A 27,348-nucleotide genomic window follows, 5' to 3' on the forward strand; every position below is an offset into this window, starting at 1 on the left:
AATAGTATGTTTGTAAGAAAATTAAAGATTTGCTCTTCAGATGTTCCAGGCGATGTAGTTAGCAGACAGCTGGCAAATGGGAGCGATTGGAAGTGATGGAATAGATCAAATTATTTAAATGAGGAAAAATAAATTCGCCCTAGCCTAGCCCGGCAAGTTGACAAAGCAGCCTACTTATCTGCTGCATGTGCAGCCCTTTGTCTCTGTCACCGAGGTCATTAAACTCCGGGCTGCGGAGCCCCGGCTGGCCGCCCGCTCGCCGGTACCGCCACGCCAGCGGCCCCGGCCCCCCGCTACCCGCCCGCCGCCCCCGGGGGCGGCCGGGCCCCGGCCCGAGGGATGCTGCCCCGCCTCGCCCGGCGCCCGGCGGCGGGGCCATCCTAGGGGACGGCGGGACCCCCGGGGGCATCCTAGGGGACGGCGGGACCGCCGGGAGCTCGGAGGACACCGGGCACCCCGGGATCCGCGGGACAGGAGGCCGGCGGGGGCAGAGGGACGCCGGCACCCCCGGGGGCTGCCCCGGGGGCTGCCGGGACCCCCGGTGCCGCCTCCCGCCGCCCCTCCCGCGGTCCCCGCCCGAGGGTCGCCGGCCGCCTCCCGCCCCGCGCCCGCCGACGGGGCTGCCCTCGCCCCGGGGGGAGCGGGCGGGTGCCAGCGTGTCGGTGCCGGTGCGTGTCGGGGGGGGTGTGTGTGTGGGGGTGCGTGTGTCAGCGTGTGTCAGTGTGCGCGTGTGAGTGTGTGCACGCTCCACGCCGGGGCTTTGCGCGAGCCGCGCGCATCAGCGGTAGGAGGGGACAGAGCCGCTCCTGCGGGCGCACCGGCAGCCCCGGCTCCGCAGGTGCCGCCCGACCGGCACCGGCACCGGCACCGGCACCGGCACCGGCACCGACACCGGCTCGGAGCGGAACGGAACGGAACGGCACGGCACGGCACGGCACGGCTGGGCTCGGCGCGGAGCGGCTGCCGCGGGACGGGCCGGCGCGGCCGCACTAAGATGTGCCATGAGCGGTCCGGCCTCGGCGCCGACCGGCCGCTCCTCCGCCTGAGCCCCGGGCAGCAGCCGCCCGCTCCCCCGCTGCCCCTGGGGCCGTAGGGCCGCGCCGGCCCGCGCCCTCCCCAACGATGCCCCATCTCTGGCCGGCTCTCCGCGGCGTGCTCTGGGAATACTGGGCAGCGCTCCTGGTCGGCGGCTTCTGGGGCCAGTGCTCGCACGGGATGCCGCATGTCATCCGGATAGGTAAGGGCCGCCTCTCCCCGCGGGGACGGGCCGGCGGCCGCGGGGCGAAGTTCAGGGCGCGGTGCCGGGGCGGGGGATGCGCCGACCGGTGCCGGGCAGGACGGTGCCGGCGGGCGAGGGGCCGTGTCCCGGCACGGAGGGGTGCCGAGCCGAGCCGAGCCGGGCCGGGCCGGGCCGGGGGGGGGGGCAGCGCGGCCGGTGCGAGCAGCCGCCCTGGGCACGGGGCAGTGGGGGTGCTGGGCACGGTGCAAAGAGGAGACCGGGGGTGCTGAGCCCCCGGAGGGGCGGGGGGGTGCTCTGTCCCTGGAGCGGGGAGGTGCCGAGCCCCCGGAGATGGGGGGTGCCGAGCCTGCTCCGAGGAGGGCTGCGGTGCCCGGTGCGAGGAGAGGTGCTGTGCCGGTGTGAGGAGAGGTGCTGTGCCAGTGCAAGGAGCGTGCCGAGCCTGCCGCAATAGGGGTGCTGTGCAGGGGTGTTTGACCCAGGGCCAGAGGTGTCCGGCACAAGGGACAGGCAGCCCCGGGGCGGGGGGGGCCCGCGGCACCGAGCCCTGCTGCCCGGAGGGTGCCAGCGGCTGGCTACGCCGCAGCTGGTGCCGAGGGCCAGGCGTGTTTCATTAAATTGCTGAGGTTCTGGGGAAAATTAATTTTTAATAATGTTACATAAAGTAATTGCACAGATAACAGCTTGGGAAAGAGCCTACGATCTTTCTTTTTCTAATTAAACGAGATACTTGTTTTAAGCACGTCATGTAAAGAACGGCACTGATTGTCTGTTACATCCCATGTACTTCGCCATCAGTGCACATTCCCAGGGATTTGCTGTCTGCCCAGTAAAAATTATAAGGACAGGTTTACCTGTCTTTTCAGGGACCAAATTCTAAGCCAGAGAAACTAGTGAAAACTGAATAGATCTGTGAATATTTTGAAGTGGAAAAAATAGGTCTTATTTATCCCAGTGCAACTGCACAGCAGCAATGTGAAAGCCAGTAAGAGAAAAATGCTAGTCCTGAGGGACAGCCGCTTTCTGAAGTGAAACACTGTCACCTCCAGCACGGTTTCGAGCAACTGCATGGCCCAGATTGTTTCACGGACAAGGGCTTGATTCCTGCAGGGTGAACATCTGCTCTCCCCTGGACGTCTGTGAAGAAGGCACTCCAGGCAGACGTGGTCCTGCGCATGTTGTAGTGCCAGAAATGTTGGTGGAAAAGGTTAATGGACCTGCCTCTGGGGCCTGGGCCCTGGCGGCTGCTGAACTTTTGCTAGAGCCACGCTGCTTGATATGCTCAGCCACAGCCTGGAACAGCTGGAAATGTTTTGTGCGACAGAAACCCACTCCCAGGAAAGCTCCCGATGCTGCTGACGGGGCACGCCGGGCTTCAGGAGGAGGTGTCCCGCTGTGCGGTGGCAGAGCCCCCCCCTCCCGTCTATCCCCAGCCTGTCCCCACCGAGAGCACCACAGCGCGGCGGCGACGTTTCTCTTCCCAACGGGTCCCAGGGCGCAGATCCCCGTCGGGACCGTAAGCCGTGTGCCCGGGGGGGTTCTGTCGCAGCTGGGGTGCTGGGCTTGCAGCTCGTCCCGCTTTCGCCTTGGCAGCAGTGGGCCTGATTCTTGGTGGCCAGACCCGGCATGCCGCCAGGCTGACGCTCCGGAGGAGGCGTGCAAGGGGCTGCTGCTGCGCAAGAAGATGCTCGCAGGGGAACGGGCTGAAGTCGCTAGGGAGGGCGGGTGCGGAGACCCCTGGGAATGCCAGCGTGGGTCGTGGGAGACGTTCAGGCCCAGGAGCATCCCTGTGGCTCTGTGGAGATGTTTAGTCTCAAGTCCAGGCGCCTCGGTTGTCCTGAAAATGGATTTTCTAGACAGGGCTCAAAAGCAATTGCACAAAAGGATGGAGGAGCTTTCAACCCAGAAACTGCTGCCAGCCTTTCATCGAAATCCCTTGGGTTTTGCCGGAGCTCTGCTCCCCTTCGCCCAGAGCTCCCCGGCCCAGCTCAGAGGCCGCCCCAGGAGCAGGGCGAGGGGGGACACTCGCGCTGGGCTGGTGCAGACGCAGCAAGGCGGCGAGCAGGCAGGCAGGCAGGGCTGCCCGCCGTGGGAGCACTGCTGTGCACCACCTCTGCCACCACCGCCGTGCCTTCCGCAGGAACGGCCTTGCTTTAATTGCTGAGAAATACCCTAACGTTCAGCACCTCGTTTAGCCTTTTTCTTGATCAGTAAAATAAGAAACTTAATGATCAGAAAAAGGCTTTAAATGGGGCTGCGGGGAGATCTCCGCTTACCTTCGCTCTCAGCTAAAACTGGCATAATTTTTACCTCTTTTTCAGCCCACTGGAAAATTGCAGCCTCTTCCCCCTGCATTAATTTGTGCAAAGCTGCCCTGGCTTTCAAGTAATTCTTTTAATTATTAGGTTATGCCAAGAAGTGGAGAACACTTCAATAAGCATTGTTTTAGAATGAAAATCAGACCAGAGAGAAAACTGCTAACTTTTCAAGGCTCTCTTGTTTTCCTGTGAAGCTGACTATTAAAATAAATACAGGGAGAGATATTTAAGAAAGGGAAGGAAAAGCCAAAAGCGCTCTTTCTCTCATGAGTAAAATATAAATATTTAATCTACACATCTAAACATAATCTATACATATACACGTACAAAGAAAATCTGTGCCTCATTGCTGGATTTTTTTTATTAAGTAGGAATTTGTATCTGAAGCCTATTCGACAGCTGTTCAATTATTATGCAATCTGTTAAATATTTGAAAATGCTGTATCAGAAAACACCATCTAGACCTGCTGCATGCTCAAGGTGCTTGATTCAGCTCTGAGTTATTCTGCTATAAAGACAGATAACTGTAACAGCGTGAGTGGAGTTACTCCGTGTTTACACCACTGTGACTGAGAGGTAGTCTGTGATACTGCCAGCCCTGACTGCGGATGAGATCAGTGAGATTATACCTGTTATTAAGTGCTGCACTGAGCAGCTGAGTATTTGCAATATCATGCCCCTCATATAGTAAAAGCAGTAAGTGCAAGATGATTAAGCTACCGTAGATAGCCTATTTATCTAACCTTTCTCTTAGATTAAAAAGCAGTAGTAGCACCCCTTCAAAGTGACAGACGAGAGCTTGATGCCATTTTGTAGAGCCTGGTGGTACCGGCCCTAACAAAGCAATGTGGGATGACTGGAAACAGTGTCACACGTGGAGCCTGAAGGACTGGTGTTTCATAGCAGACTGGTTTCAATTGCCGTGCTTTGCTGAAGCATCATCAGAAATTACTCAGAGTTATTATTTTGATGGATGATGTGTTAGCAAGATATATGTGCAGATCGGATGGATGCCAACGGTTTGAGATTAATAAGTAATTGTAAAAAATAGACCACAGGAGCCGTCAATCCAATTTTAGCACTTGCATTTGTTGATTAGTGGTTTTGTTTGTATTCAAGTGCTGCTGAGGAGGTGACACCAAAACCGCGCGGCCCTGCTGCCGTCGCTTCCCTTGGCCACCCCTGCTCCCACGAGGAGAGCAGCAGAAGAGGCGTCTGCCACCCCCTCTGTCACCCCCTCCGCGGGCGGGTGGTGGCAGGCAGGGTCCCCAGCCTACCCTGCGCTTGGGTCCCCCCCAAACCCCGGCTGCAGGCTCGCCTTGCCCCTCCTCTGCAGGGGAAGTGCGCTGTGCCTGGGAGGGATTTCATTTTGCTTTCTACCTTTTAAAAGGAATCACTTTCACCTCTGGGTTCTTGCTTTGCTTCTGGGTTTTTTTACTAAGGTTCTATTCCCGATGATATTTGTGGCAATAATTAGACCTCAAGCATGTTTGACAGTCCCACTCTTGTGTCACTGAAGTCGCAGTGAACAGGATCGGGCTCCAGCTAAGCTTTTAAACAAACAGTCCTGCATGGAGGAATTTATCGGATTTTACTTCTTGTAGTCTCTTTCTAAGCCGTGTTTGCATAGAGAAGGGGTCAGGGCATTGATTGTTTGTATGATTTGCAAGTAACACAGAAAAGACAATCGAATTGGATTGGAGTCTGTGTGGAAAAAAAAAATCATTGATTATTTTATATAAATACATAGAAAACAAATTCTGTGGATAATTATCCTCCTCTATGCGATTGGCTTTTCTGAGGCTTATTATGCCTGTCTGGAATTTTATTTTGAAATCACCTTCCCACACTCTGCAAACGAAGTTTTATTTTTAAAAATAAAGGCAAAAGCAGGCTTTTCCAGGCTGAAAAAGGCAGTGCCCACAGGGCTGGGAGCTGCAGGGCTATGGGGTACGTGGATGCAGGAGAGGGAACCTGCAGAAAGGCAGCTCGAGTGTTTTTCTGTTCAGCCCGTGTTTGACGACGGGTTTGGCCCGTGTCCTTCGCGGAGGGGTGGCAGGACGGTCCAGCCCGGCTCGCCAGCCGGGGCTCCGGCGTTGGATGGCACCGGGGCCCCACCTGCACCCGCTGATCCCTGGGTGGGGGGTTCTCCCCCAGAACACGGGGCCGAGACTCGCCTTTTTACCCTTTTCCTCTAAACCGATGGCGGTGCGCGTTTGCCCGCTGCCCGACCCCCCCCGGCTGTCCGAGCCCCCCTGTCCTGGGCTGCGCGGGCCGGGCAGTGCCGGCCGGTGAGGGCACGGCGGCAGAGCCTGGCCGGCCCCAGCGCCTGCCCGGGGCCTGGCACCACCGGGTGCGAAGCAGCGAGGAATCTCTCTCCGTGGCTGGTGAGGCGATGAAACGTGGCGGGGTAGGAGCAGGCAGAAATTGAGCGAAGATCAATATGTTTCCCCCTTCCCGAAGCAAATGGCTTCAGAGAAGCAGCTTCACAGCACCTGAGACCAGCCCGCAGGCTCAGAAAACGTTAATTGGGGGAATCTTCCCTGCGGGCAGCCTGACTGCCCACACCCCTGCCGTTTGCTCCCCGCTTTGGAGGATAAGCACGCAGAAAGCAGAGCTGGGTTTCTCCTGGCCAAGAGGCACCTGGCCGAGCACCGGGACCCTGTGTGCTGCGGGTGTGAGTCGGCACCGGCACCCATGGGTCTCACGCGAGTGCCTGAGATGAGGATCTGGCCCCCGAACCTCCTGGGGCCAAGCACGCCGATGGGCTGCTTCAGGATTCTGCTTTCTGCGTGTTCACGGTTGCAACTAAAGCGCTATTTTTTTGTTTTGTTTTTCCTGTCTTTAAATCACTCTATTGCTGCCTTTGTGGCTTCTCCTGCATTTCTGTGTGTACTTCTGTGGCCACGCACCCATTGCTCAAGCCTTTAATGGTTGATGAAGTTATTTCAGGTCACGAGATGCTTTGTGTGTCAGATAACGTATTCTAGTAATTTCAGCAGGATATAAGGGTGGCAGTGTAAATTGTTTGGTGGTAAATTAATTCTGAATACATTTGAATAACAATGTTACCTCTTTATCGCAGAATAGTCTAATTATTTGATCTTGGCATCCTCTTGAGAACTTCATACAGGAAATTAAGATCAAACCACAAACCAGAATAAAATAGGCCCTCATTCATCATAGGGCAGGAGTACCGCCAAAATAAACAGACCTACTTAGTGCTGGGCTGCTTCCTCAGACCGGGCACGTTCCCCCGACCGCGTGCACCAGCACATCGACATCCCCATGGGCTGAAAGGCGGCAGATTTATGCAGAACTTGAGCAGTGAAGGAGCCTTGCGTGGACTTTGTGTGCACGGATGGATGTGGTTGCTCTGCCCTGCGCCTGGCACCTGCCTCTGCCCCGGGGGGGACACACTCGCCTTCGCAAGGAAATCTGCCTGCTCGTGCTGCGTTGCCACTTCTGGTTTTGTCGCCACCTCTTCAAACTTAGTCTCTCCATCTCTGGCTGTTTTTATTGATGCAACTAAACGGAGGTTGATGCTATGAAAAGATTTCTGTAACGCCTTCACGACGCAGTCATGCACAGAACAATATTAAAAGTAATTCAATCTCCAGAAAAGCTGGGTCTCTCTTGTCCTGGTAAATGAAGTGCTTCTTTGGTACAGATCAGCAGTTTCACTAAATTAGCAATCCTAAATGAAATCCAGCTTTTCCTTCCCTCGTCTGCCGTCAGTAGGGTGCCAGAAGTCAGTACAGGGCTGGCAGCTCAGCCTGCGGGCCCAGCATCAGCAGAGGGCACTGTGCCTCACCGCCGCTCACCCTGCCTGGGTGTTTCTGGCCACCTTCCTCCTTCCAGCTCCTGAGCGCTTCTTTCTTGTATTAGCTATCATCCCTAATTTCCAAGCATTTGCATGGAGTAGCTCTGCCAGAATAGTTATGATGCTGGAGTCTCTCGTGGAGACACAATAGCAAATAAAACCCGACACTGCACAGTCTGTTTGTAGCAAGCATTAAGCCTCGTAATCCAATGTATTGCGTTTCTCCACCGGTTATGCTGTGCGATCTCCTTTCCCTCATTTTGGCTACAGGTTTAATGTGATGCCGTCTAGACTTCTTTTTTCCTTTGCATACTTAGAAGACAGGCTGGTGGAAATCTCTGGGTAAGGCAGATAACGAGTTGAAAGCACTAGAACTCCATGGGCGAGGGAGGAGAGAGGCAAACATTGGAGAGGAGCTGAGGGCTGAACGCGAGGATAAAAACTGCACTATGGCGATGTTGCCAAAGGGAATAGATGTGAAACGAGAAGTGCTAGTTGTCTTAAAGCCATGAGAATTGAAGTTGCTGTGACCGCAGATGTTGCCGTTCGCAGTGACTGCATGGGGGATCCTGACACTCCACCAGCGAATACTATGGGCTTCTGTGCCCCTTAGAGACTCAAGCTTGTTTTTTTCAGGCTGGGATTTTCTCAGTTTGGGCTGATGTAGAGGCAACTCAGATGTGATGGGGCTTCACACATTACTAGTGTTGCTCATTAACAGTAAAAACAGGGATAATGTGCTAGTATTTATTACTCATAGTAAAGCCTAAAACCAATGCAGGTCCTTACCACAAGCAAGAGCTCTTAAAGCAGATGGAAGGCTCAGTTCACTGCTTTGTCTTTGCTCCAGCACCACTGCTTTGTCTTTGCTCCAGCACCAGCTTTTCTTTGCGGCTGCCTCTGTTAGCCCCTTTTGCTCTCGCCTCCTGCTGCCCCCCGCCCTTGCTGTGCTGCCCCGCAGGGAACCTTCCTCTGACGTTACAGCTTCATTTCTCAGGTTTGTACTACAAGATGCTCGCCATGGCGAGCGTTACCTGAGTGTTCAGCAGCATCAGTCCTTGTGCTTTAAATCTGCAGCAAGACATTGTGCATACATACGCAAATATGGATGCAACTGCTCCGTTATTCTGGGAGGGAAGATAATCAGGAAAATGCTATTCGGCTGCAAACACTGCTCAGGAGAGCCGTGGAGTAGCCATGCCTCAGAGGCAATCCCCAATGCTGCTCTGAACTTCCCCCTACACATACCAAATTGTTTAGCCTCTGCAGCAGTGTAAATAAGGAGAGGAAAGCAAACACTGGCCATTGGTGACAAAAGGCCACCTTGCTGTATCTGTACTATTTAATATTTTAGCCCAGGGACCTGGTCAGACTTTGGTTTTTGTTGCTGTGCCCCAGCCAACAACCAGCACCCCTCAGTGTGGGGTCAAATGCCTAGAATAAAAATCAGAATTGTGAAGTAGTAAGGGAGCAACCGGCACATTCGATATTACCTCCTTGGGCTTGGGATGTTCATGAAAGCATCGTGACCTGGAAAACAGCCAGAGGGACTGGGCTTCCAAAGACTTGGGCTGTGTGGCTATGGCCCCAGAGTGGTCTTGGCTAGGCACACACCTCTCCATCGCCCAAGGTCTCGGGCTATAGAACGCAGTCAGTGGTACTGCCAGAGCTGCACGATGTCTGAGAGCAGTGCTGCCGTGTGCAGCGTTACTGCAGGTCACCCTTCTCTGGCTGTCATAATACAGATTATTTGCTGCACGCAGTTTGGGGGGTTAGCAAACACCTCAATACCTTCAGTTTTTAAATAGCAAGCTGGGCTGTGCTAATTCACCTAGGAGAGTTTTTCTCCACTGTGTCTGATGTAGAAGACCCACCAGTTCTTTCAGTTTATGAGGCTGTTTTCTGTCACTATGCACTGCTGGTAAATACTCCACCGGCATGGAACCCATCTTGCTGGGGATGCAGGAAAGGAGGAAGGCAGAGCGGTCTCGGGAAGCCGGACAGCCCGAGCAGGGCAGAGCAGCGCGCTGTGTAGCCTCAGGTAATGAGGCACCAGCACAGGAAGAGAGGGTTCTCTTGGTGATCACGGAGTTTAAAATAATGAGATGAAAAGGATGCTGTAGGAGTGGTGGAATAAATGTGCCACAATGCTTAATAGCACAAAAGGAAAAGAGGAGGAAAAAGGAAATACAAGATTTCTGGCTTCTTGATTAGAGGTCCCCTAAAGGGCGAGACCGTGCAGTCTGGCATCAGGAGGAGAGAGACTGCACAGTAACTGCTCCCTTGAAAAGTCACTCTAGTGAGGCACAGGGTGCTGCACGATGGTGATAAACTGTAAAGATCTGGGCACAGGAGATTTTGGGAACAGGGCTCTGGTTTTCAGCTACAATTTGCTCCTTTGGATTTGCAGGTAAAGGCTCTCCCAGGCAGGCCAAAAGATGCTGTAACACATTTTGTCAGCTGCCTGGGCATGAGCATGACTTTGGTATGAGATGGCTCACTTGGGTATCGCACAGCGGGAGCAAATGGAGCCTCCCTGCCAGGCTCCCTGCCAGGCTCCCCAGGCAAGCCCACAGTCCAGGCAGTGGGAAAGTGCTCCTCCGCCTTGCACTGGACACCAGTGCTGCTGGTGAAAGTCTGGAGAGGCACTGGCTGGTGTCTGGCTCAGCCCTGCTGGGAACTGATTCACCAAAGATTCACCCACCTGGAGAAAAAGCCCCTGGGTTGCATTTTCTTCTTTGAAGTACAGCCTGGCCTTTTGCTCAAGTCACACTAAGTCTAAAGAGTACACCAAAATAAAGAGTATTTGCACCTTGGATTAGGAGTTTAGTCTGTGTAGTTACTGAGTCAGAAAAACATCCTTGCTCAAGAAAGTTTTTAAGCAGACAAATAAACCAGCTAATATCAAAGGAATAAAACAAAGACTTAAAAATACATAACTATTCAGATGAATTCTCGAATTTGGGCCTTGCACTTTGCTCATCACTCTGGAAACTGGGCACCCAGGGATCCCCACTAAAGGGTATCCAGATTCCCAGGTACCATAGCACTAAGTGCCTTACAAAGGCTTTTGAGACTGATTGATTTAAATTAGCCTTCCATCCTTGACATCTGCAAACAGTAGCTTCAGGAGCATTCATTAGTGCCACTGCAGCAGTTTGGCTTATAACAGTGGTTCCTATGTCCAATAAGGAGTGGGAAGAGGCCGTTGACTCCTCTTACATAGGCCACTGGATGCTCATTAGCTGGTAATGACATTTGATTGCTACAGCATGTCCTTTGTTCAAATTGGGGACTTAGAGGTGAACAGACCAGCTCTTTGAACTCGCTGGTACCCAGGTGAATAGGAATATAAGCTGTTCTTAAAATAACAGAACTGGTACTACAAAATCCAAATTCAATTAAAGATGTGGAAGTGTATGGTGAGAGAACCAGCGTTAGCTGTGGGCGGCTTTCCCCCACTTTAATGAATAGATGGCTGTCATCTCTTACTTATCTCCCAGGATGAAACAGTAAATAAAATCTGGTATAACCCACAAATTTAGCTGAGTTATGGCTGTCTATTGGGACTGAAGTGTTAGACTTGTTGGTTAGTTTTGCAGTGAATTCAAAGCACTCTGAAGGAAGTCACAGCAGTAATTTTAAATTCCACCCCCTGTGAGACACCGCGCCTGCCTGGGTACACGGGCTAGGGAATTTTTTCCGCGCTGCAGCAGAAGCTGTGTGTTAGAAACAGGGCTGATTTTGTTATGAATGGAGCAAATGGCTACAGCGCACACTTAGCAGAGGACCCGAGAACAGATTTTCACATGAAGGACAGACCCAGGCTTTGCTTTAGGAGCTGCACACACCACCCCTGCACCAACAGTTCTGGTCTCTGGGTACAACGCCGCTCTGCCTGCACGGGTGCTCCTCGGGGCGGCATGGCAAACGTGAAACGGTGTCTGCCAAAAGGGAGCTGCTCTGCTGGAAAGTTGGCCTTTAAGTCATCAGTGAAGAATAATGTGTGTGTCTGTATCGCTATGGTGTCTGGGAGTTTGAAAAAAAGATGGCTGTTTTCACTGCCATATAAATAAAGGTTTTCTTTAAGGCAAACAGGTGCTGCTTGGTCTGAATCTCTCTGATTCATGCCTCAGTGGAGGAGAATTATTAATCTCTCATATTCCGCACAAGGTGGCTGGCGTGTATTTTCTAGTAAAAATTAGAGCAGATCAAGACCGTTTCCAAACAGTTTCTATAACCATTTGCATTTTTATATACACAGAACAAGTTTTGACAGTGTCACAGGACTGCTGCTGTTTGGGTGACACATGACTGCAGCACGGGTAGCGAGAGGGTCTGGATCCTCCGTGTTGGAGAAGGAGAGACAAACTATCCTTGAAGAGCACAGTATTAGCTACTCTCTCATTGCCTTCCTTGGCTTCTACTTTAGAGTGCAGGCAGCAGAGTTTCTCGGGCAAGAAGGTGGTTTCCAGAGAATTCATGTATTAGCCTTCTGGGGCAGTGTCAGACCTGTAGGACACCCGGCAAATAACGTCTTGCAGCAGTTTTCAATCACTGCCAACACACAACTTGGAGCAGTTGCTCTGTTTTCTGTGTTGAGAGTCACAGGAACATTATGGCACCAGGATGTGACCTGGAGATTTGTAGAAATAACTCAGTTCGGCAATATCATAGTCATAACTTGTAGGAATATTTGTATTCTTTCCTCCAGATTCCTGTTACAGGAAGTTTATCACAGACCATTTCAAATGCTTCTCCCCAGAGAAGGCATCCAGCCATTAGGTATTTCCTTTCTAAAGCATGTCTGTTAGCTTAGCTGTTGCTGTTATTTATTAATACTGCTATAAGGCATTTCAATGACATGCTTTGCCTGGGTTTTTTAAAAGCCTCCGACTTCACCTAGTTCCTCCTCCTTTCCTTCGGAAGCAGAAGTAAGCTCACTACCCAGAAAGAAACATGAGACAACCCTGCCAAAGCTGGGCCCAGAAAACCTGCTGGCCAGGTCCCGAGTCCTAGATATTCCATTTTTTATCTCCAGCTTCCTTTGTTCTCTTTTTTTGCTCCGATTCTTGTGATGTTCCTGCTCCCTCTGCCCTGCTCCCACTCCACACCCTGGAGCTGGGCTGTCTGCCGGAGGCTCGTGGTGCACAGGCGGGTTTCTCCCCTCCATACGCCGACGGCGCAGGATGCTCCCCATTCCTGAGCCCAGCTCATGGCAGGCTGTGGTCACGCTTCATTCAGCGGGCTGTGAATCAGAGCCTCCCTGCAGCCTCCTGTCTGCCGCAGCATTTTGGGGCACTTTCTTCCTCTCCGGTGATCTTCTGTGGCTCCCCCAGCTCGGGGGCTGCCGGTGCTGTAGGGCGGCATCGCAGGTCAGGGCGCGGGCGCCGGCCCAGGGGTCTCTGCCGGGTTCCTCTGCCGGTCACCCTGCCCGCTGGCAGCATGCCGCTCTCCGCAGGAACGGCCGGAGCAGCCACGCAAGGAAGGTTCACTTCCTCGAGAGCTTTGGGAAGTAAAACCGGCCGTTTAGCACTGCAGAACTCCAAGGTGTTGTTCTTTCATTGGATGTGCAGCAAAAGGTACATCATGATTAACCTTAAAAGTATAAGCTTTTTCATTGCCTGTGCGAGACAGATTTATAATATTTTCTCTTTCTTTTTTAACACTGGATTCTTAGTGCGGACAGTGATTTATTGAATAATCAATTTCCTTATCTATGTAATACATTAAAGTGATCCATCAATGCCAGATAATCAATCCAGCTTGGGATTTTAAGTGTGTAAGAGTGTATGTATGTGTACTTGTATATATATTTTCCTCCTGTATTGTTGTCAAGCCAAATAATGTCTCCCTTTCTGTGCTCCTTTTTCAGTGACTTTTGTTTATGATGTGTAAAAGAAAACCATGACATTATATTACACCTTGTAAGTTTTACGGTACTTGAGAGGTTTATGCCGTATGAATGTAAAGGGCAATGCAATAATGCAAAGGGCAGTGAGACATTTTTAAGCACAGAAGGATACACACGGAGCTGCAGAGATAAATCTGGGTGGATAATCATCCCACAGTGTCTCTCCTATTTATGAGAGAAAAAGACATTCACTGCAAATCATGCTTCAGGTCACTTTTGCCCTGGTCTCTGGCTCTGCTTCGCATTATAGGCTGCTTAAATTGTTCTTAATCTAATTTGGGATCTCTGCCCTGGTACGCTGCCTGTGCTCTGCTGTGTCCTGTGCCCAGTGGAGGGGGGCTTACCCCTGGTGAAGGACAATGTAATTCCCCATCACTTAAGTGGTACGTTGGTCTTGTGCAGTTCGAGGACTTGAGTAAATGAAGATCCTTTGGCTGTCCTCTGTGAGTTCGGAAAGGGCTGATCTAGAGAATTTAACCATGGGAGGAAGCAAGAGGAATCAAAATTACCAAGCCTGAAGCTTAGAGGTAGTTTAGATGAGGAAGAAGAGCCTGGGTTCAGTCTCCCCACAGTTTGGGTGTTTGCTGCCGGAGTCTGCTCAGTTTGAGCTGGGCAGAAAACTGCCTCTGAGAACAGGTCTGGGAATTTTAGCAAACACCCTCTGTACAAAGAGAGAAACTTCATGGCATCTTGCTGTTGTTTGATTCTTAAACAATCAAGCAATGAGTCCTTCTCAAATGTGATTATTCAGAATGCAGCATTTGTAATTAGCAGTAGAATTGGAGACTTTCTGAGGTCAAGATAAGTTTTATACATAGGTCACTGTTCCATGTGCTTCATTCAAAATCCAATTTGTTTTGTGGGCTTACGATGGCAGAAACACTGATTATTATGCTATCTCCACATGTTCAGTACTTTCTGCTGCAGGAAAAGATTTTGCCTTAATTACTTTCAGTTTTAACTGTCTGGCACAGAGACAGGATTTTCCTGATTTGAACCATCTCATCCAAAGTTGAAAACTTAACTTGAGACTGGAATTCTCGAGAGCTGGCAAAGCCCCATGGAGTTCCCAAGGTGCAGAACCAGGCTGATGGTGGCATCTTGTTTCCCATCCGCAGCAATGGCAGCTCTCCCGCGAGGCGCTTTTAAAGCCTGCACTTGGCAGCTCAAACCACAATTTGCAAACCCAGGGCCAGGCTCCTCTTTTGGCAGGACGTCCCTGGGATGAGAGGAGGGGAGAGGAGAAGCTGCAGGGAAGTCCTCCGAATCCTTGTCCCTCTCCTCTGGACCCCAGTTCTGCAGAGCCAGCAGCTTCACTGGAGCTCGCTGCAGACACCTGCACCTCCTGCGGCTTGAGATGCCATCACGGTTCCTTTTTTTTTTTTTTTTTTTTGCAGTATTGCTATTACCATTTTAAGCTGAAACAGGGACCTGTAAAAAGGGGTTCTTAGTTCAAATTTTTGGTCTATAAAATCTTAAAGATCTGTTCTTCCTTTATAGGGAAAGAAAACCATTTTTTTCCTCATTTTATGTACTTTTCTTCTTACGAATTTTTATTTCTGCAAAATCAGTTTTTGTCATCTTTACTTATAAGAAATTCAAAATGAGTCCTTGGACGTTTAGCTTCAGGGTGATATCTAGACTTGACTCATAATATTTGAATGGAAATAGGATCTTTAGTTTCTTTTCCTATTCATCTACATCATGGGGAAAGGGTTATCCAGAAAGTGTGTTGTAAGATCATAGATGAAGCTGATAACATTTTTTAAAATGTAGAGCTTGTCTTTGCACAGATTATCAACTTCACCTCAGATTAAAGTTACAAATAAAAGTCTCTAATATAAACAGTCCTCTGTTCTTCTAGGAGCTACCTTCAATCCCAGTGGTGTGTTTCAATAGATAAGACTTAACTTTGTACATGTGCCCATCTATTTATAAACTGATCAGTAAAAAGATAGTTATATCCATATTTACTTAATTTGCTTATACATTATTGTGGTGGTGGTTATTTGAGGAAAAACATGAAATATTTTCTTGTCTGCAGTTTAACTTTTTATGTTAAGTGTGGCAATTTCAGTTGCTGGATCCATTTCCTCCAATTAGAGGGAAAGCAATGGCATACTAAAATCTGAAACCCAGCCTGATTTGCATATCCTTATCTTTACATTATGAATTTGCATTTAGTTTTAGTACTTTTTGGAGGCAATTCTAACCTAATTAATGTTCACCCTCTTTCCTTCTCTCTCTTACTCCGAGGAACCCCCCCATACACTTTGAGTGAAGCAACAACTCAACCACACAGATGAGCCACAAGAAAACCCCACGATCCTTGTTCAGGATTTAACCTTGGCAGATGCGACCTGCCACTTAGTCTTGCCTAAATAATAGCCTCAGCCCCCTTGCACGGCAGCTCCCCCCACGCTATCTTCATTTTGGATGCCGAACTCCACTCCTCACCCTCTGGCCTCAAAAGTGGCGGGAAGAAATTAATACAGTTTAAATCTTGAACAAACTGTACTTTCTCCTATTTTAAGAAAAAACTGCATTCACAGGCTTCCTCAGCAGCTGTTTGGGATTTTTGCTTAATGCCAGTGCTTGGAAACAAAACGCTTAATATGTTCCTTGTTTCCTAAAGATCCTGCAAGGTGCCACCAGCCTGGGTGACAGCACTGAGCACATCACTCCGACTGCACCGCAACACACCTGACTCCACTCAGATAAGTTTACCTGGGAGTTTTTCCCCTAACCTGGTGACCGTCTATATTTAGTACTGGCCCAGGAGTCAGATCTGTATTTTTTGACTGCATTATTAAGGTCATTCTATGTGGTTACGTGACTCTCTGTGCTTTGTGAGTGTTTGTGGGGAAACCTATTTCCATATGAATTATGAAAGTTTATGCCAACAGGACTGTAATTCGTAAATTGTTTTGACAGCAGCATTTTGAAAGAACACACAGAGAAACCAGGGTAATAAAACTTGCCATTGAGGGAGTGGACTTGTGAGTCCTGGAAAGAATTCTTGTCCAAGGATTATTTATGATCATTACACACCAAAATGTGTTTTTGCATTTTTATTGCTAGCAAATTACTTGTAAACCCCCTAGGGAGCTAATGATTTTTCCTTTGTGGCCATGCTACTTCGTTTTGGTTTTTTATGTATACATTTTTGTGACCAGTTAAGCCATCACTTTTGATTTATAATAACAATAATTATTTCTAAATAGCCTGGGTGTTAAAGGGTTAACCATCCTTTGATTTCAGCTACCAAAAACTAGGTGACAGCGATGGATTTCAAAGGGAGAATGGCTGGTGGTGCATGGTCAGGTTTTTCTCTGGATTTAGCTTTAATGGTGCTAACTACCTCTAATGGGGAGCACGGATTATTTATGTTCTTCAGTAGCTTCTCATTAATTTTACAGTGCACTTGGTTGAAGATTCCCTACATCTTGGCTTCTTCATTAGCGTTACCTGTTCAACAGTGCAGAGTAATGGAAGTGACTGACTTCAGAAGGGAACATTTGAATTCGGATTCCTTTACAGGAGGAGAAAAGGAGTAGGAAGCTCTGGGCAGCTCCAGTGAGAAGGCGGGAGCAGGGGCAAGATTCCGGAGACTTTTCAGTCTGCCCACCGGCGCCGGCCGGCACGGGTCGGTGGGGACTCGGTGCCCCGAGCAGCGAGCGGTCGGCTCTGCGCGTCCCACCCGCACCGCCTGCTCGCGTGCTCCGGTCGCTCAGCGCCGGTTGCTGGTGCTGAAGCGTCCTGGATGCGACCCCGGCAGTACAGCCGCGACCCCGTCCGGGACGCGTGGTGGCTTGTCCGGCCCAGCGCTAGCGAAGGGTCTCTGGGCACGGAGCCGGGGCTGCTCCTGCTCCCTGCCCGCCGCAGCCGGGCGCTGCTCCGAGGTGTGCCCTCTTTACGTCCTCTCCTCCAAATGCCGAGACGCTCGCTCTGTGCCACGGGTGCCGGTTTACAGAACAGCAGCAGTTTACCCAATTACTCCTCAGGACACGCTGATCATTCATTGTAAGAACACCGTGGCTGCAGAGAGCAGCAGGCAGCTCACGACCAACCTTAATACGAAGGTTAAGTGAGTCCTGAATTATTCACTGCCATGGTTAGGGGGGTGATTACACCTGTTGTTTCTGATGTGCCGTCTTAGAAGGACCCTCCTGGTGCAACATAGGTGAGAGCTGCCTGCCAGGGATCAAAGCTTGGTGGCAGGCCATCTACTGTTGTCCCTCCCGGAGCCCTTTACCCTGATCTGGTATTCCCTGGACACAAGGAGCAAATGGATGGAAACGTTCGTTAGATTTTGGGGACCGTGGGACATTTGTATGTTCATTACCAATGTCAGCGACAAAACCAGCATACGACTAATTGCATTTTTGATCGTAATATAGCAATTTGTTAGAGCCGCATTTCCTTTACAGATTTTCAAAGCCTTATTTTTAGAAAAGTATTTTTTGATCTTTCGTTAGCTCCTGTTCTGCTCTGTTACAGACTCCCCGCATGGCTTTGAACAAATGACTTTGCTCTTCTGTGCCTTAATTCTGTACTTGTAAAATAGGGCTAAGCGCACTCCCTGCTTCTCTGGGCTGTGGTAATGGTGAGGGTTTTAAAGACTGACATGAGGATGTAAATAGCTGAGATTGCCGCACCAAGGCAGGGTCTTTGAGGCAGAGCAAATAGATATGAGCAGGCGCAACCCTATTAAACCAGTGAAATACTGAGATTACAACCCGGGACTCTCTGACTGGAGTCATTCTGAAAAAAAATGACTATCCTAAATATGCTTAACTGCTTATTTAATGTAGATTTAAAAAGTTATTTATTGAAATTTAACAACTGTTTACTCAATATGGGACTGTAAAGTCTTAAAAACATACTCTTAATAATCCCTTGGTATTTAACTAATGTACAATAGTGTGTGCTATTACATCCCAATTAAATCCCTATTTGAGACACTTAATTAAAGAGGAGGCTATAATAAGCTCCCGATCATTTGGCTCCCCAGCCAGATCCATCCGATCAAGGATTCTGCACGTCAGTCGGTGCCAAACGCATCCTGGAGCAGACGTGCCTGCAGCGCAGGGCTGTGCTTCAGCGGGGCGTGCGCAGGGGCTGTCCCGGGGGCTCGAGGAGGCAGGGATGGGGTGCTGCTGCCTGCAAGATGGTGACCGCGCAGTGCTCAGGCCTTGGGAGTAGTCCCTGCCCCGTACACGACGGCTTCAATCCTGGGGTCGACAGAGCCAAGGTGCTGCAGGAGAGAGGTCGGGCTATGGATACTTCACGCTTCTGGACGCCAGAGCTCTCCAGGGACTGGAATGCTCACTGGGGTCCACTCGGGTCGAGGGTGCTCCTCAGAAGCAGCAGCCCATAATGGCAGCTTTGGCTTTATCACTGCCATGGTGAACAGCGTCAGGCCATTCCCCTGCAGGAGGCACCACCAGCTTCGTGGCCCCTTTTGGGCAGAAGTCCTGGTGTGAAGGAGCAATCTTGGAAGGTGCGGCCAAGTCCAAAATATTGCGTGATGTCTGTGGGAACCTTGGAAATCCTGCACTGCTGCCTCCCTGCTGGGTGTCTGAGCAGCACTCTGCCCTGGACTCTATTGCAGTTGGGAATCATAAAACTGGCAAACAGTGACATGCCTGTATCGTTATCCTGTCCTGTGCCAGGCTTTCACAGGCAGGCTGCATTAGAAAGAGCCCTCAGGACATCCGTCTGAAGACAGCTGCTTGCCATCCAGCCAAGTGACTTCTCTCTGCCTCTCTTTAAAAAAAAAAAAAAAATCCAAGCCCCCTATAATTCAAGCATGTTTGAAATAGGAAGTGACAATAGCTTTGTGCTAGCTCCACAGCATGTGATGTTAATTTGTATAAGTGATTTTTTTTGGTTTTAATTATCAGGCTGAGATTCAAAACTGAGGAATATGGGGACCCCACGAGGCATGCTTGACTGTTTCAAGGATGGAGTTTGTTTGTTTATTCAAGTGCTTAAATATAGCTCTTAATTATGTGGCTGATACTACAGTACAGTGTAAAAAAAAAAAAAGGCAGGATAAGAGATTGGCATCCAGGAGCCTCAGGTCAGGTCCCAGCTCTGACAGAGACCCTGTGTAGCCTTAGGCAAAATACTTAAGGAAAATACTGTTCCCATTTTGCATATGGTGGGCAGGATGCGAGAGGGAGTAAATGCTACTGAATTCCATGGAAAACATACTCTGAGTTTGGTGGACCTTGGGTCACCCGCCAATGGTCCCTGTTTCTTCTAAAGCCTGTCCTTTCTTTGCAGCCCCCGGAGGTAAGGGCTGGCTGCGCCTGCCTGCGCACGGTGCCCGGCGGAGGCCCCTGGGCAACACTGTGAGAGCAACGGATGACATGGGAGAAAAAAAGACATTTTCACCTGTATTTTTGCGTAAAGAGCTGCCCTTTGGTGTATAACTACCCTCTCCCCCAGAATCTAAATGCTTCCAGAGACTGGGGGGCTCGCAGGCTTCTATAGCATGTGTGCTGCATCAGCGGGGTCCTCGTCCCATCCTGCACGGCCGCTGACTGCTGCGGTGAGGTTGTGTAACTTCACCGGAGTAAGAGAGGAAAGGTGGGGACAAGCGGGTTCCGAAAGCAGCTCCGCTGGCAGCACCGAGACACCTCTGCTCTTCGGGTCACCGTCCAGGCCCTCGCAGTGTCGCTGGGTGCAGCAGCTCAGGGCTAGTGAACCACAGAGCAAACCAAATGGATTTACAACCGTAGTGTCATTTCTCCTAGAGAGAATTGATGCCCTTGTTTCCTTTTGTAGGCAGATAAAATAAGTACAGAGAGCTCTGTGATGTGGCAGCTCTTTGGACTTTGCTGAGGATTTTGAGGCAAGCCATGGTTTATGAGCAGCCCATTAACACAGTGCACACTGTGTCTCATAAAAAATCCCATTTTCCCCATTTCAGCTCTACAGTTGTATTTCATTTGCAGTCTAAATCTAATAAGAGGATGAGCAGAGGTTTTGGCAGGGAACCGTCTCTGTCCTGGGAGTGGCGACCGAGGCAGCCGCATCCCGGCAGTGCAGGCTTGAGGCTGGATGGATGCAGGAGGGAAACCCAGAACAACCTGCCCTCCTCTCCCAGGGCGGCACAGCTCCGCGGGGCTGGAGAAGTCTGTTCTCTGGGGACCTCTCGTAGGAGAGAAAAGACGCTTCAAAGTGAAAGGGAAACATGAACATCCACTCCTTTTTTTGTTGTTGTTGTTCCAACTCCTTTAAAATAATGTTTAGATTTCATGTATTGCTAATTACATACACTAGTGTTGCGTGGTATTTAATGCCAGCCAGTGATGGATGCTCTATAATCTTATATAAGAGACAGCACATTTGTTTTCTAAGGCTAACTGCACACAATCTGTTATTGTATAATGCTGAATACTTGGAGGGTTGGTGCCTTTCAGTGTTAAGCATAAAAGCCAGGCCACCCCGACAATAACGTTCATTAATCAGGCTTCCCTAGTCTGCAAGGATCGGAGACCACGATGTCTTCTTTGTACGTCAAAGCTTGCTAGGATTACACTTTGAAAAGCCTCCCACCGATCTTCCATTCTTTCATTTTTCTTTATTTAGTTTAAATGGGAAAATATCCTCCCAGTACAGCTACCATCATTTTAGTTGCATCTCCACACATGTCTTTTAAACTAACAGACAGCTTAAAGGAGGGGAGGGAGAAGCAGCTGCAACTTGCTGGGAGAGGAGCGAACTTCACTTAAAGAGGATTCAGCTTCTTTTGTTTTTCACAAGAGCTTTTGAGTGTTTGGAGCTTTAAAAAATACGGCCACTTATTCAGACTCCTGAAACATAGATTTAGGGGAGAGGTGTTTTGAGGGCTTTCAAGAGATTTAGAAGCACGAGTGAAGGTCACACAGAGCTCTGCTGGCTGGCATGCTCTGCAGCATTCTACAAACTCCTGCGGGAACCGCAATTTTGGTGCTTCAGCTCAAGTTTTCATAGCTGTCTGGAGTTTTAGATATAGCCCAAACTCCTTAACTCTCTGAGTGGATGAAAATTACAATACACAGTATCACTCCAAAATGAGCCTGCTTTTATTTAGGTGCCTAAATATGTCCAGGCTTTCAGAGCTGCTTCCCGAGTGGAATCGCCCCTGTGGCAGGGAGGGCAACGGTCTGAGCGAGGGTATCAACTGTCTGCTGAAAGAAATGGGAACGGTGGCTAAGAGGGAGTGTAACCGAGTGCCCGGGGAAGGATGCTTTACTCGCTAGGCTGAGAAACTGGGTTTGAGGAGACCCGGACTGTGTCCCCAGGGATACAGCCTCTGTCGGGGTGGTTCGTCCTTGGTTCTTGGGCAACTTCAGCGGGGACATGCGTGCAGTGCCCAGGCTTTGCAAATGCAGCGCACAGCTAAGCCATTGCTGGTCACCTAGTTTGCTCGTTTTCCTAGGGGTAGGAGAGGCTAACGTTTCATGGTGTTCCTTAGGGAGAAGGACTTGCTACAGTGATTTAAAGCACTTTGGAAAAAAACAAAACAAACAAGAAAAGCCAACCAAACTTGGACTGCAGCTGAACACTTTGGTGTTGAGCACTGTGTAACCTTGACATCATTCAAGCTGTATTTTTCTCCTGGAAGTCAGTCTCAGAGCTCCCTGTCTGTCCTTGAGGGGCAGTTTCTCAATGGAGACAGGACTCTTCCGAGCTGCTAGCCAAAATAAAACTAATTGTTAGATTGTGTCTGAGCAACTCCGAAAGTTGCTAGTAACAGCTATGTCAGGCCATTACAATCAACATAATTTTAGCTTTAATTGCCAAATACTGCTGTAGAAAGAACAGTTGTCTTCCTGCTCTGAGTCTGCACAGTTGCTCTCCCAGGTTTCAAGATGCAGTGAAAGTTTTTGGGTTGGTTTTTTTTTTGCACTGTACGTTTCAAATGCTTCATTGTCAAACTGGTTAAAAGCCCTTATTTATAAAATGTGTGCGTCTCTTTCAGCTTAACTGAAAAGGCATTAAAATAACTGCAGCTGTGGAAAGAATAATTACAGCGAGATTTTGTCAAGGACTCTCTTGTCTCATGTTGCCATCTGTGACATGGTGAATGCAAAGATCATTTTAAACATAGGCAGTTAATGTAGAGAATAATTTGAGAGCTTTAGATATTTATGGTAAATTATTTAACTTTATTGTTTGGTTTTATGGCCTCATTATTCCATGTAGTAAGGATCTCTGCATTTTGTGTTGTTCTGCACTTCGATTTTCACTTTGTGACGGAAAAGTACACTGCAGTAAAAGTAACACTTCACACATTTCAGAAGTGTTTCAAGGAGACATCATATTAATCAGATTATTTTCATGCTCTTCAGTATCATCCTTGATGCCTTTTAAAAAGATTTTAGAGAAAGATCTTATTATTGACCAGGTGTTAATAGTCAGTCCTTCAAGCATGGGCAGTGACAGGGGCTTGTAAACACCGCATTTTCGCATTAATTTTCTCCTGTCTCTTAGAATATTATTTTTGAGACCCCCACTAAGAGGACATTGCTGCATTATTTCCTTCAGCAACCCCCTAACTGCCAAATTAAGAACAGACTGTCGCACTGGAACTGAGTAATTGGCTGCTGGAGACACAGAAAAAGGGGACTTGGCTTTACTGATATTCGCTGCTCTGTAAATGGGGCTTACGGTGGAGCAAAGTTGGCTGTGCTTGTTAATCAAATTAGGGCATGAGCAGCCCATGGGGCTGGCTCCTGCACAGGGTGCTGGGCACTGCCGTGCTCCCGGGGCTCCTCCGTCTCTGTCTCCATCTCCATCTCCTGCTGCTGCGTGTGCGCCCGCTGCCGCCGGCCCGTCCTGCCCTGGTATCAAGATGGGGCAGCAGATGCTGTGCGAGCATTTCCCTCCTGACTGCTCCAGGTTGCAAGTCCTTCACTCGGCTCGCAATGAGGTTTGAGCAACTTTCTCTAAGGAGGTTGTCTCCAGGAGGAAACTGAGGTGGGGGTGAGGGCTCCCTGGGCACGGCGCTTGTGTCCTTGCAGCTGGCTGCATCTGCTCCTCGCTATAGATCCTTACTATAAAACACCCAAACAGCTTTTAACGAGCAATCTGGGGGATGGTTCTGCTTACAGAGGATGAGGTTTTCTCCTCTGGGAAATTTAATGTGGGTCCATCTGAAAAGTGCCTAACAGCTCTTCCCTCGGTGGTGCTGCACAGCACGTCCTTAACCCCACGGTGAAGTGCAGCAAGTGCCTCCACGCCTCCTTCCCTGCTCCTGCAGCGTTTCCACAAGCCCAAGGATACCCAAGACAGCCCAGCACAAGTATTTTGTCGGATGTGAACTTTTCAGTGGAATTGAGATCATCTTTCTGACAGCTGAAGGCCACAGCTCCGTTGCACGGCTGCAGTCCTTGGCAGCCACCTTTGGAGTATGCGAAACAGAAATAGGAAGGGACGAGCAACTGCCCGTTTGTTCTTGCAGAAGAGCCCTTTTCCCACCCAGCCTGCCCTCTGCACCCTGTGGCTGTGCGTGCCCTCTGCAGTGCCTCAACATCTGGATCTCTTTCTGGATCGCTAACAGGCTCTGTCCATGCTAACGAGGCGACCGCGCCGCAGCCCATCCACCCAGAAAGGCACCATGTTCTCCATCGACCACCGGCCTCGGCAGAGTCCCGGGGAAGGGGCACAGCCGCTCTAGCTCGGAGCACTGCCCTGCAGATAAACATTTGTCTCCGAGAGATGAGAGGTGGGCAGATCTGGAAACCATCCGAGAGAGCTGAAATGCTGGAGGAGGTGGGCAGGGGAACGTCAGGAGCACGCGGTGCTCGGACGTGTTGCAGCAAGCGTGCCAGAAACTCAGGCTTAGTGCAGCTAATGGCACAGAGGTGGCAAATCCAGTAGCCATGGACTTACTACAAGGTGAAGTAAATTGGGAACAAATGTGTGGGCTATGGACTAGTAGGGAAGACACCAGCTAACATTAATTTTCCTATCTATACTACAGCCCCAGGGTGATTCCCTGTTTGCCCTCAGCCATCCAGGTGACACAAGAAACCCTCAGGAAGTTCTGCCTGAGCCTCGCTTTCTACCCCAGGCTGTAAAGGAGGCTTTGCCACATTTGGCTCAGTCTTTCACATTTCAGCACCTAAAATTAGATCGCTAGCTCCATCCGTGCACAATTTGAGCACTTAGCTTTAGAGAGGCCAACTTGCAAACGTTTGAGAGCACCTGGAGAAATATTTGAAGAACAGCATTTGCAAACCCCTGGAAGTTAGAAGCTGCCAGGTGTTCCTTTGTTTAAAGGAAAATTGAGTTTGTGTATGCAGGTGTTTTGTACTATTTAGTAAATTTTGGTAATTTGTCTATCACTGGTAACTTGCATTGCAAAACAAAGCAGACTTGGCCAGCCGCTCCTCCCCTTGCAGCAGCGGGTAAATAAGCATGGCTTTAAGTAAGAACTCTCCCTGAGGCAGATCAGTTAGCCGCTCACATCCTAGTATTTTATTTCTTCCTCAGTCATCTGCACCACCCGTGCCGGGTGGGAGGAGGCAGCCGCTTTGCGTGTGTTACACGCGCGATCAGGGTGCTGCTCTCCCCTCTCTGCTCCGCCGGGCAGTTCTGGCAGCACCCAGGAAAGGTGGAGGCACCCAACTTCTTAGCTCTTTTTGGGAACAACTGAAGCAAATGGATTGAAGAGAATTGTGTGCAGCTGATAAAATAAGGGCTGTACTTGTGGACAAAACACTTGTCACCACTAGCAACTCTTTTTTTTCTCTGAGCAGTGATGGTTTCTAAGCAGTAGCATGTAAGACAGTAAGAATCCCATGTACAGCCCAGCCCCAGCTGGATAAAGAACATGGTCCTGCTTCGCTCAAGTCTCACCAGCCTACAGCGCTGACTGTGGAGTAGGAGCAGAAAAACACCAGTGGGGACAGCAAACCGCTGGAGCTCTGAGACAGCCTCAGACGATGAGAGCAGAAGCATCGTCTTTAGGATTCCTGGTTTCTCAAAGACTGACTGTTTTAGTGATGGGAATGTAAAGGCCACAGAAATATCTCTATGCAGTGAAATGTACTCATCACATATGTATTTCTCTTGCTTGGCATCTTTCAGTGCATGCAAGGCCAAAGAATTCACCCTTTGTCAGCAGTTATTTTGATAGATGGACATAGAAGCCGGGAGCCAGCAATAATTCCTCAGTTTGAAAAGCTATTTTCTGCAACCTCATAGTTTATGTGTATAAAGAAAAAAATCTATGCAGTGTTTGCTTTGGCCATGTGGAGGTGGAGCAAGAGGGCCTGATGATTAATGCAGGCATTAGGTAGAGAGCATGGTGAAATGGGTCAAGCTGACTCTGCCTGAGTCCTGTGCGTAGATGACAAGGTCAGAGATTTCTCTACTCCCTCGTTTTTGCATTCTGAATTGAGGTTTGTTTACAGCCACTGTCTCAGCCCGTGAAGATACCATTGGCTCTTTTTGACATGATGCTGTTTAAAGATCTGTCTTATAGGAAAAGCCTTTCTCTAAAGATCACAGAAGCCTGTCCCCATAGGTCTCTGCCAGCAGCATAGGCTCCCTTTGTCCATACGTTTCTCTTCTCTGTACAGAAAGGCACAGATGGCCAATCCCTGGAGGCAGGCATGCAGAGTTTGTGAGGGCATGTGTGTGTCTGGGTGTGCATGTGAATGCACACTTGTTTGAGAAAGAGCCTGAGCGTGCGCAGGGCTCCGAGTGCTGCACTTGCTGCTGCCTCTGCAGCAAGAGTAACAAAAATGCCAGAATTAGTGCTGGTTTTGGTGTTGTCCTAGACAGCAATTTTTCAGCTCGGTACAACTATAGTGCAAAGGTGTGTAAATAGATATTTGTGCCTGTAACAGCCAATACATATCTGACAGTTGCAAAGCTCATTCACCAAGGTCCTTGGACCCAAAGACCAGATACTACAAAAAAGCATTTGCTCTTCTATTTACAGGGGTGCACTGTGGCTGCACTGGGTCTGCCAACAAAGACGCTGAAGATACTTAAGAATTTAAGATACTTTTACCTTCTTTGAATGTGACTTTGTAGCTGGAAACAATGGGAAATGGTGTAGTATGATGGGATCAGACAGCTCTCAGGTACACATTGAAATACCACCTGGCCAAAGTGTAGGCTCTACACTACATCCATCTAAGACTGGACAATGGGAACAGGGAAGTGCGGGAGAACATCTGTACCACCAGTGGGCTCATGCTATGCTCGTGGACATTTACAGTACGAGCGCAAGCCATCAGCAGTGCAGTACTTGCTAATACAATGCTTGGACATCAGACTGTCCAAAGGCCATGCCACCTCTCACCCATCACCACCGTGCCTGCTGCACAGCCTCCATGTACAGACCCAGATTTTGCAGCACTATAGCAAAGTCACAGAATCGACGCCAGCAGAAACTCAGGCTCGCTGGCCCAGTTACTAGCAAAAACAGGCAGGAGAAGACCCTGCGCTTGCTCAGAAGCTGAAAGTCCTCATGCTCTTTGGTTCCCTTTCCTCTAGCTATCATACTTGTTAACTCAAATTAACATTCATAATGCAAAATCTATTGGAACATGCCTTCCAGACTCACAGACATTTCTGTTATGGTCAGGATTAATCACAAGGGATAATTAGAGTATTAAATGAAATAATTATAACATTATGACTCTAATAACCAAATTCATGGATATTAGCTTCTGAGAAGAGACAAATATGGGAACCAGAGAAGTTTTGATGGATGCCTCTAGCAGCATTTATTTTTCTTTGCATTTTCAATTCAAAATTCCCAAACATCTGCCACACTGAGACAACTCACCTTAATTTGAAAAGGCTAGGTAGCTTATGAGCCACGGGGCTGATAGCAAAACAGGCTGCTGCAGAAACACTCCACGACTGCTCATTGCTGCAGTAAGCCATGCGTCTAGGAATGGGCCAGCGATGAAGACCACGCTACACCAAGATTGCCCCTGGACCAAAAAGCCACCTTCACCATCCTGCTGGGCAGATTTCCAGGGAGGAGAGGTTTTGGCAGCCTGACAGCCCCAGGGCTGGGCACCTCGGAGCGGGG

The 27,348-nt window shown here is 49.6% G+C and overlaps 1 protein-coding gene across 3 annotated transcripts in view; it reads left to right on the plus strand.

Moving 5' to 3' along the window:
* Positions 1 to 716: 716 nt before the first annotated feature.
* The window catches only part of GRIK3 (glutamate ionotropic receptor kainate type subunit 3), a 126,660-nt gene continuing 100,028 nt past the window's right edge, over positions 717 to 27,348 (plus strand). Inside the window, exon 1 of one of the 3 annotated variants that reach the window (XM_030039501.1) lies at positions 717 to 1,237. In XM_030039501.1, coding sequence (XP_029895361.1) covers positions 1,123 to 1,237 — 115 coding nt within the window. In that variant the 5' untranslated portion in view covers positions 717 to 1,122. The remainder of the gene's footprint in view (positions 1,238 to 27,348) is intronic. The other 2 variants (XM_030039500.2, XM_030039498.2) reach the window with 2 other exon arrangements.

The sequence above is a fragment of the Aquila chrysaetos genome, chromosome 16 (genome assembly GCF_900496995.4).
Source record: "Aquila chrysaetos chrysaetos chromosome 16, bAquChr1.4, whole genome shotgun sequence".
NCBI lineage: Eukaryota > Metazoa > Chordata > Aves > Accipitriformes > Accipitridae > Aquila > Aquila chrysaetos.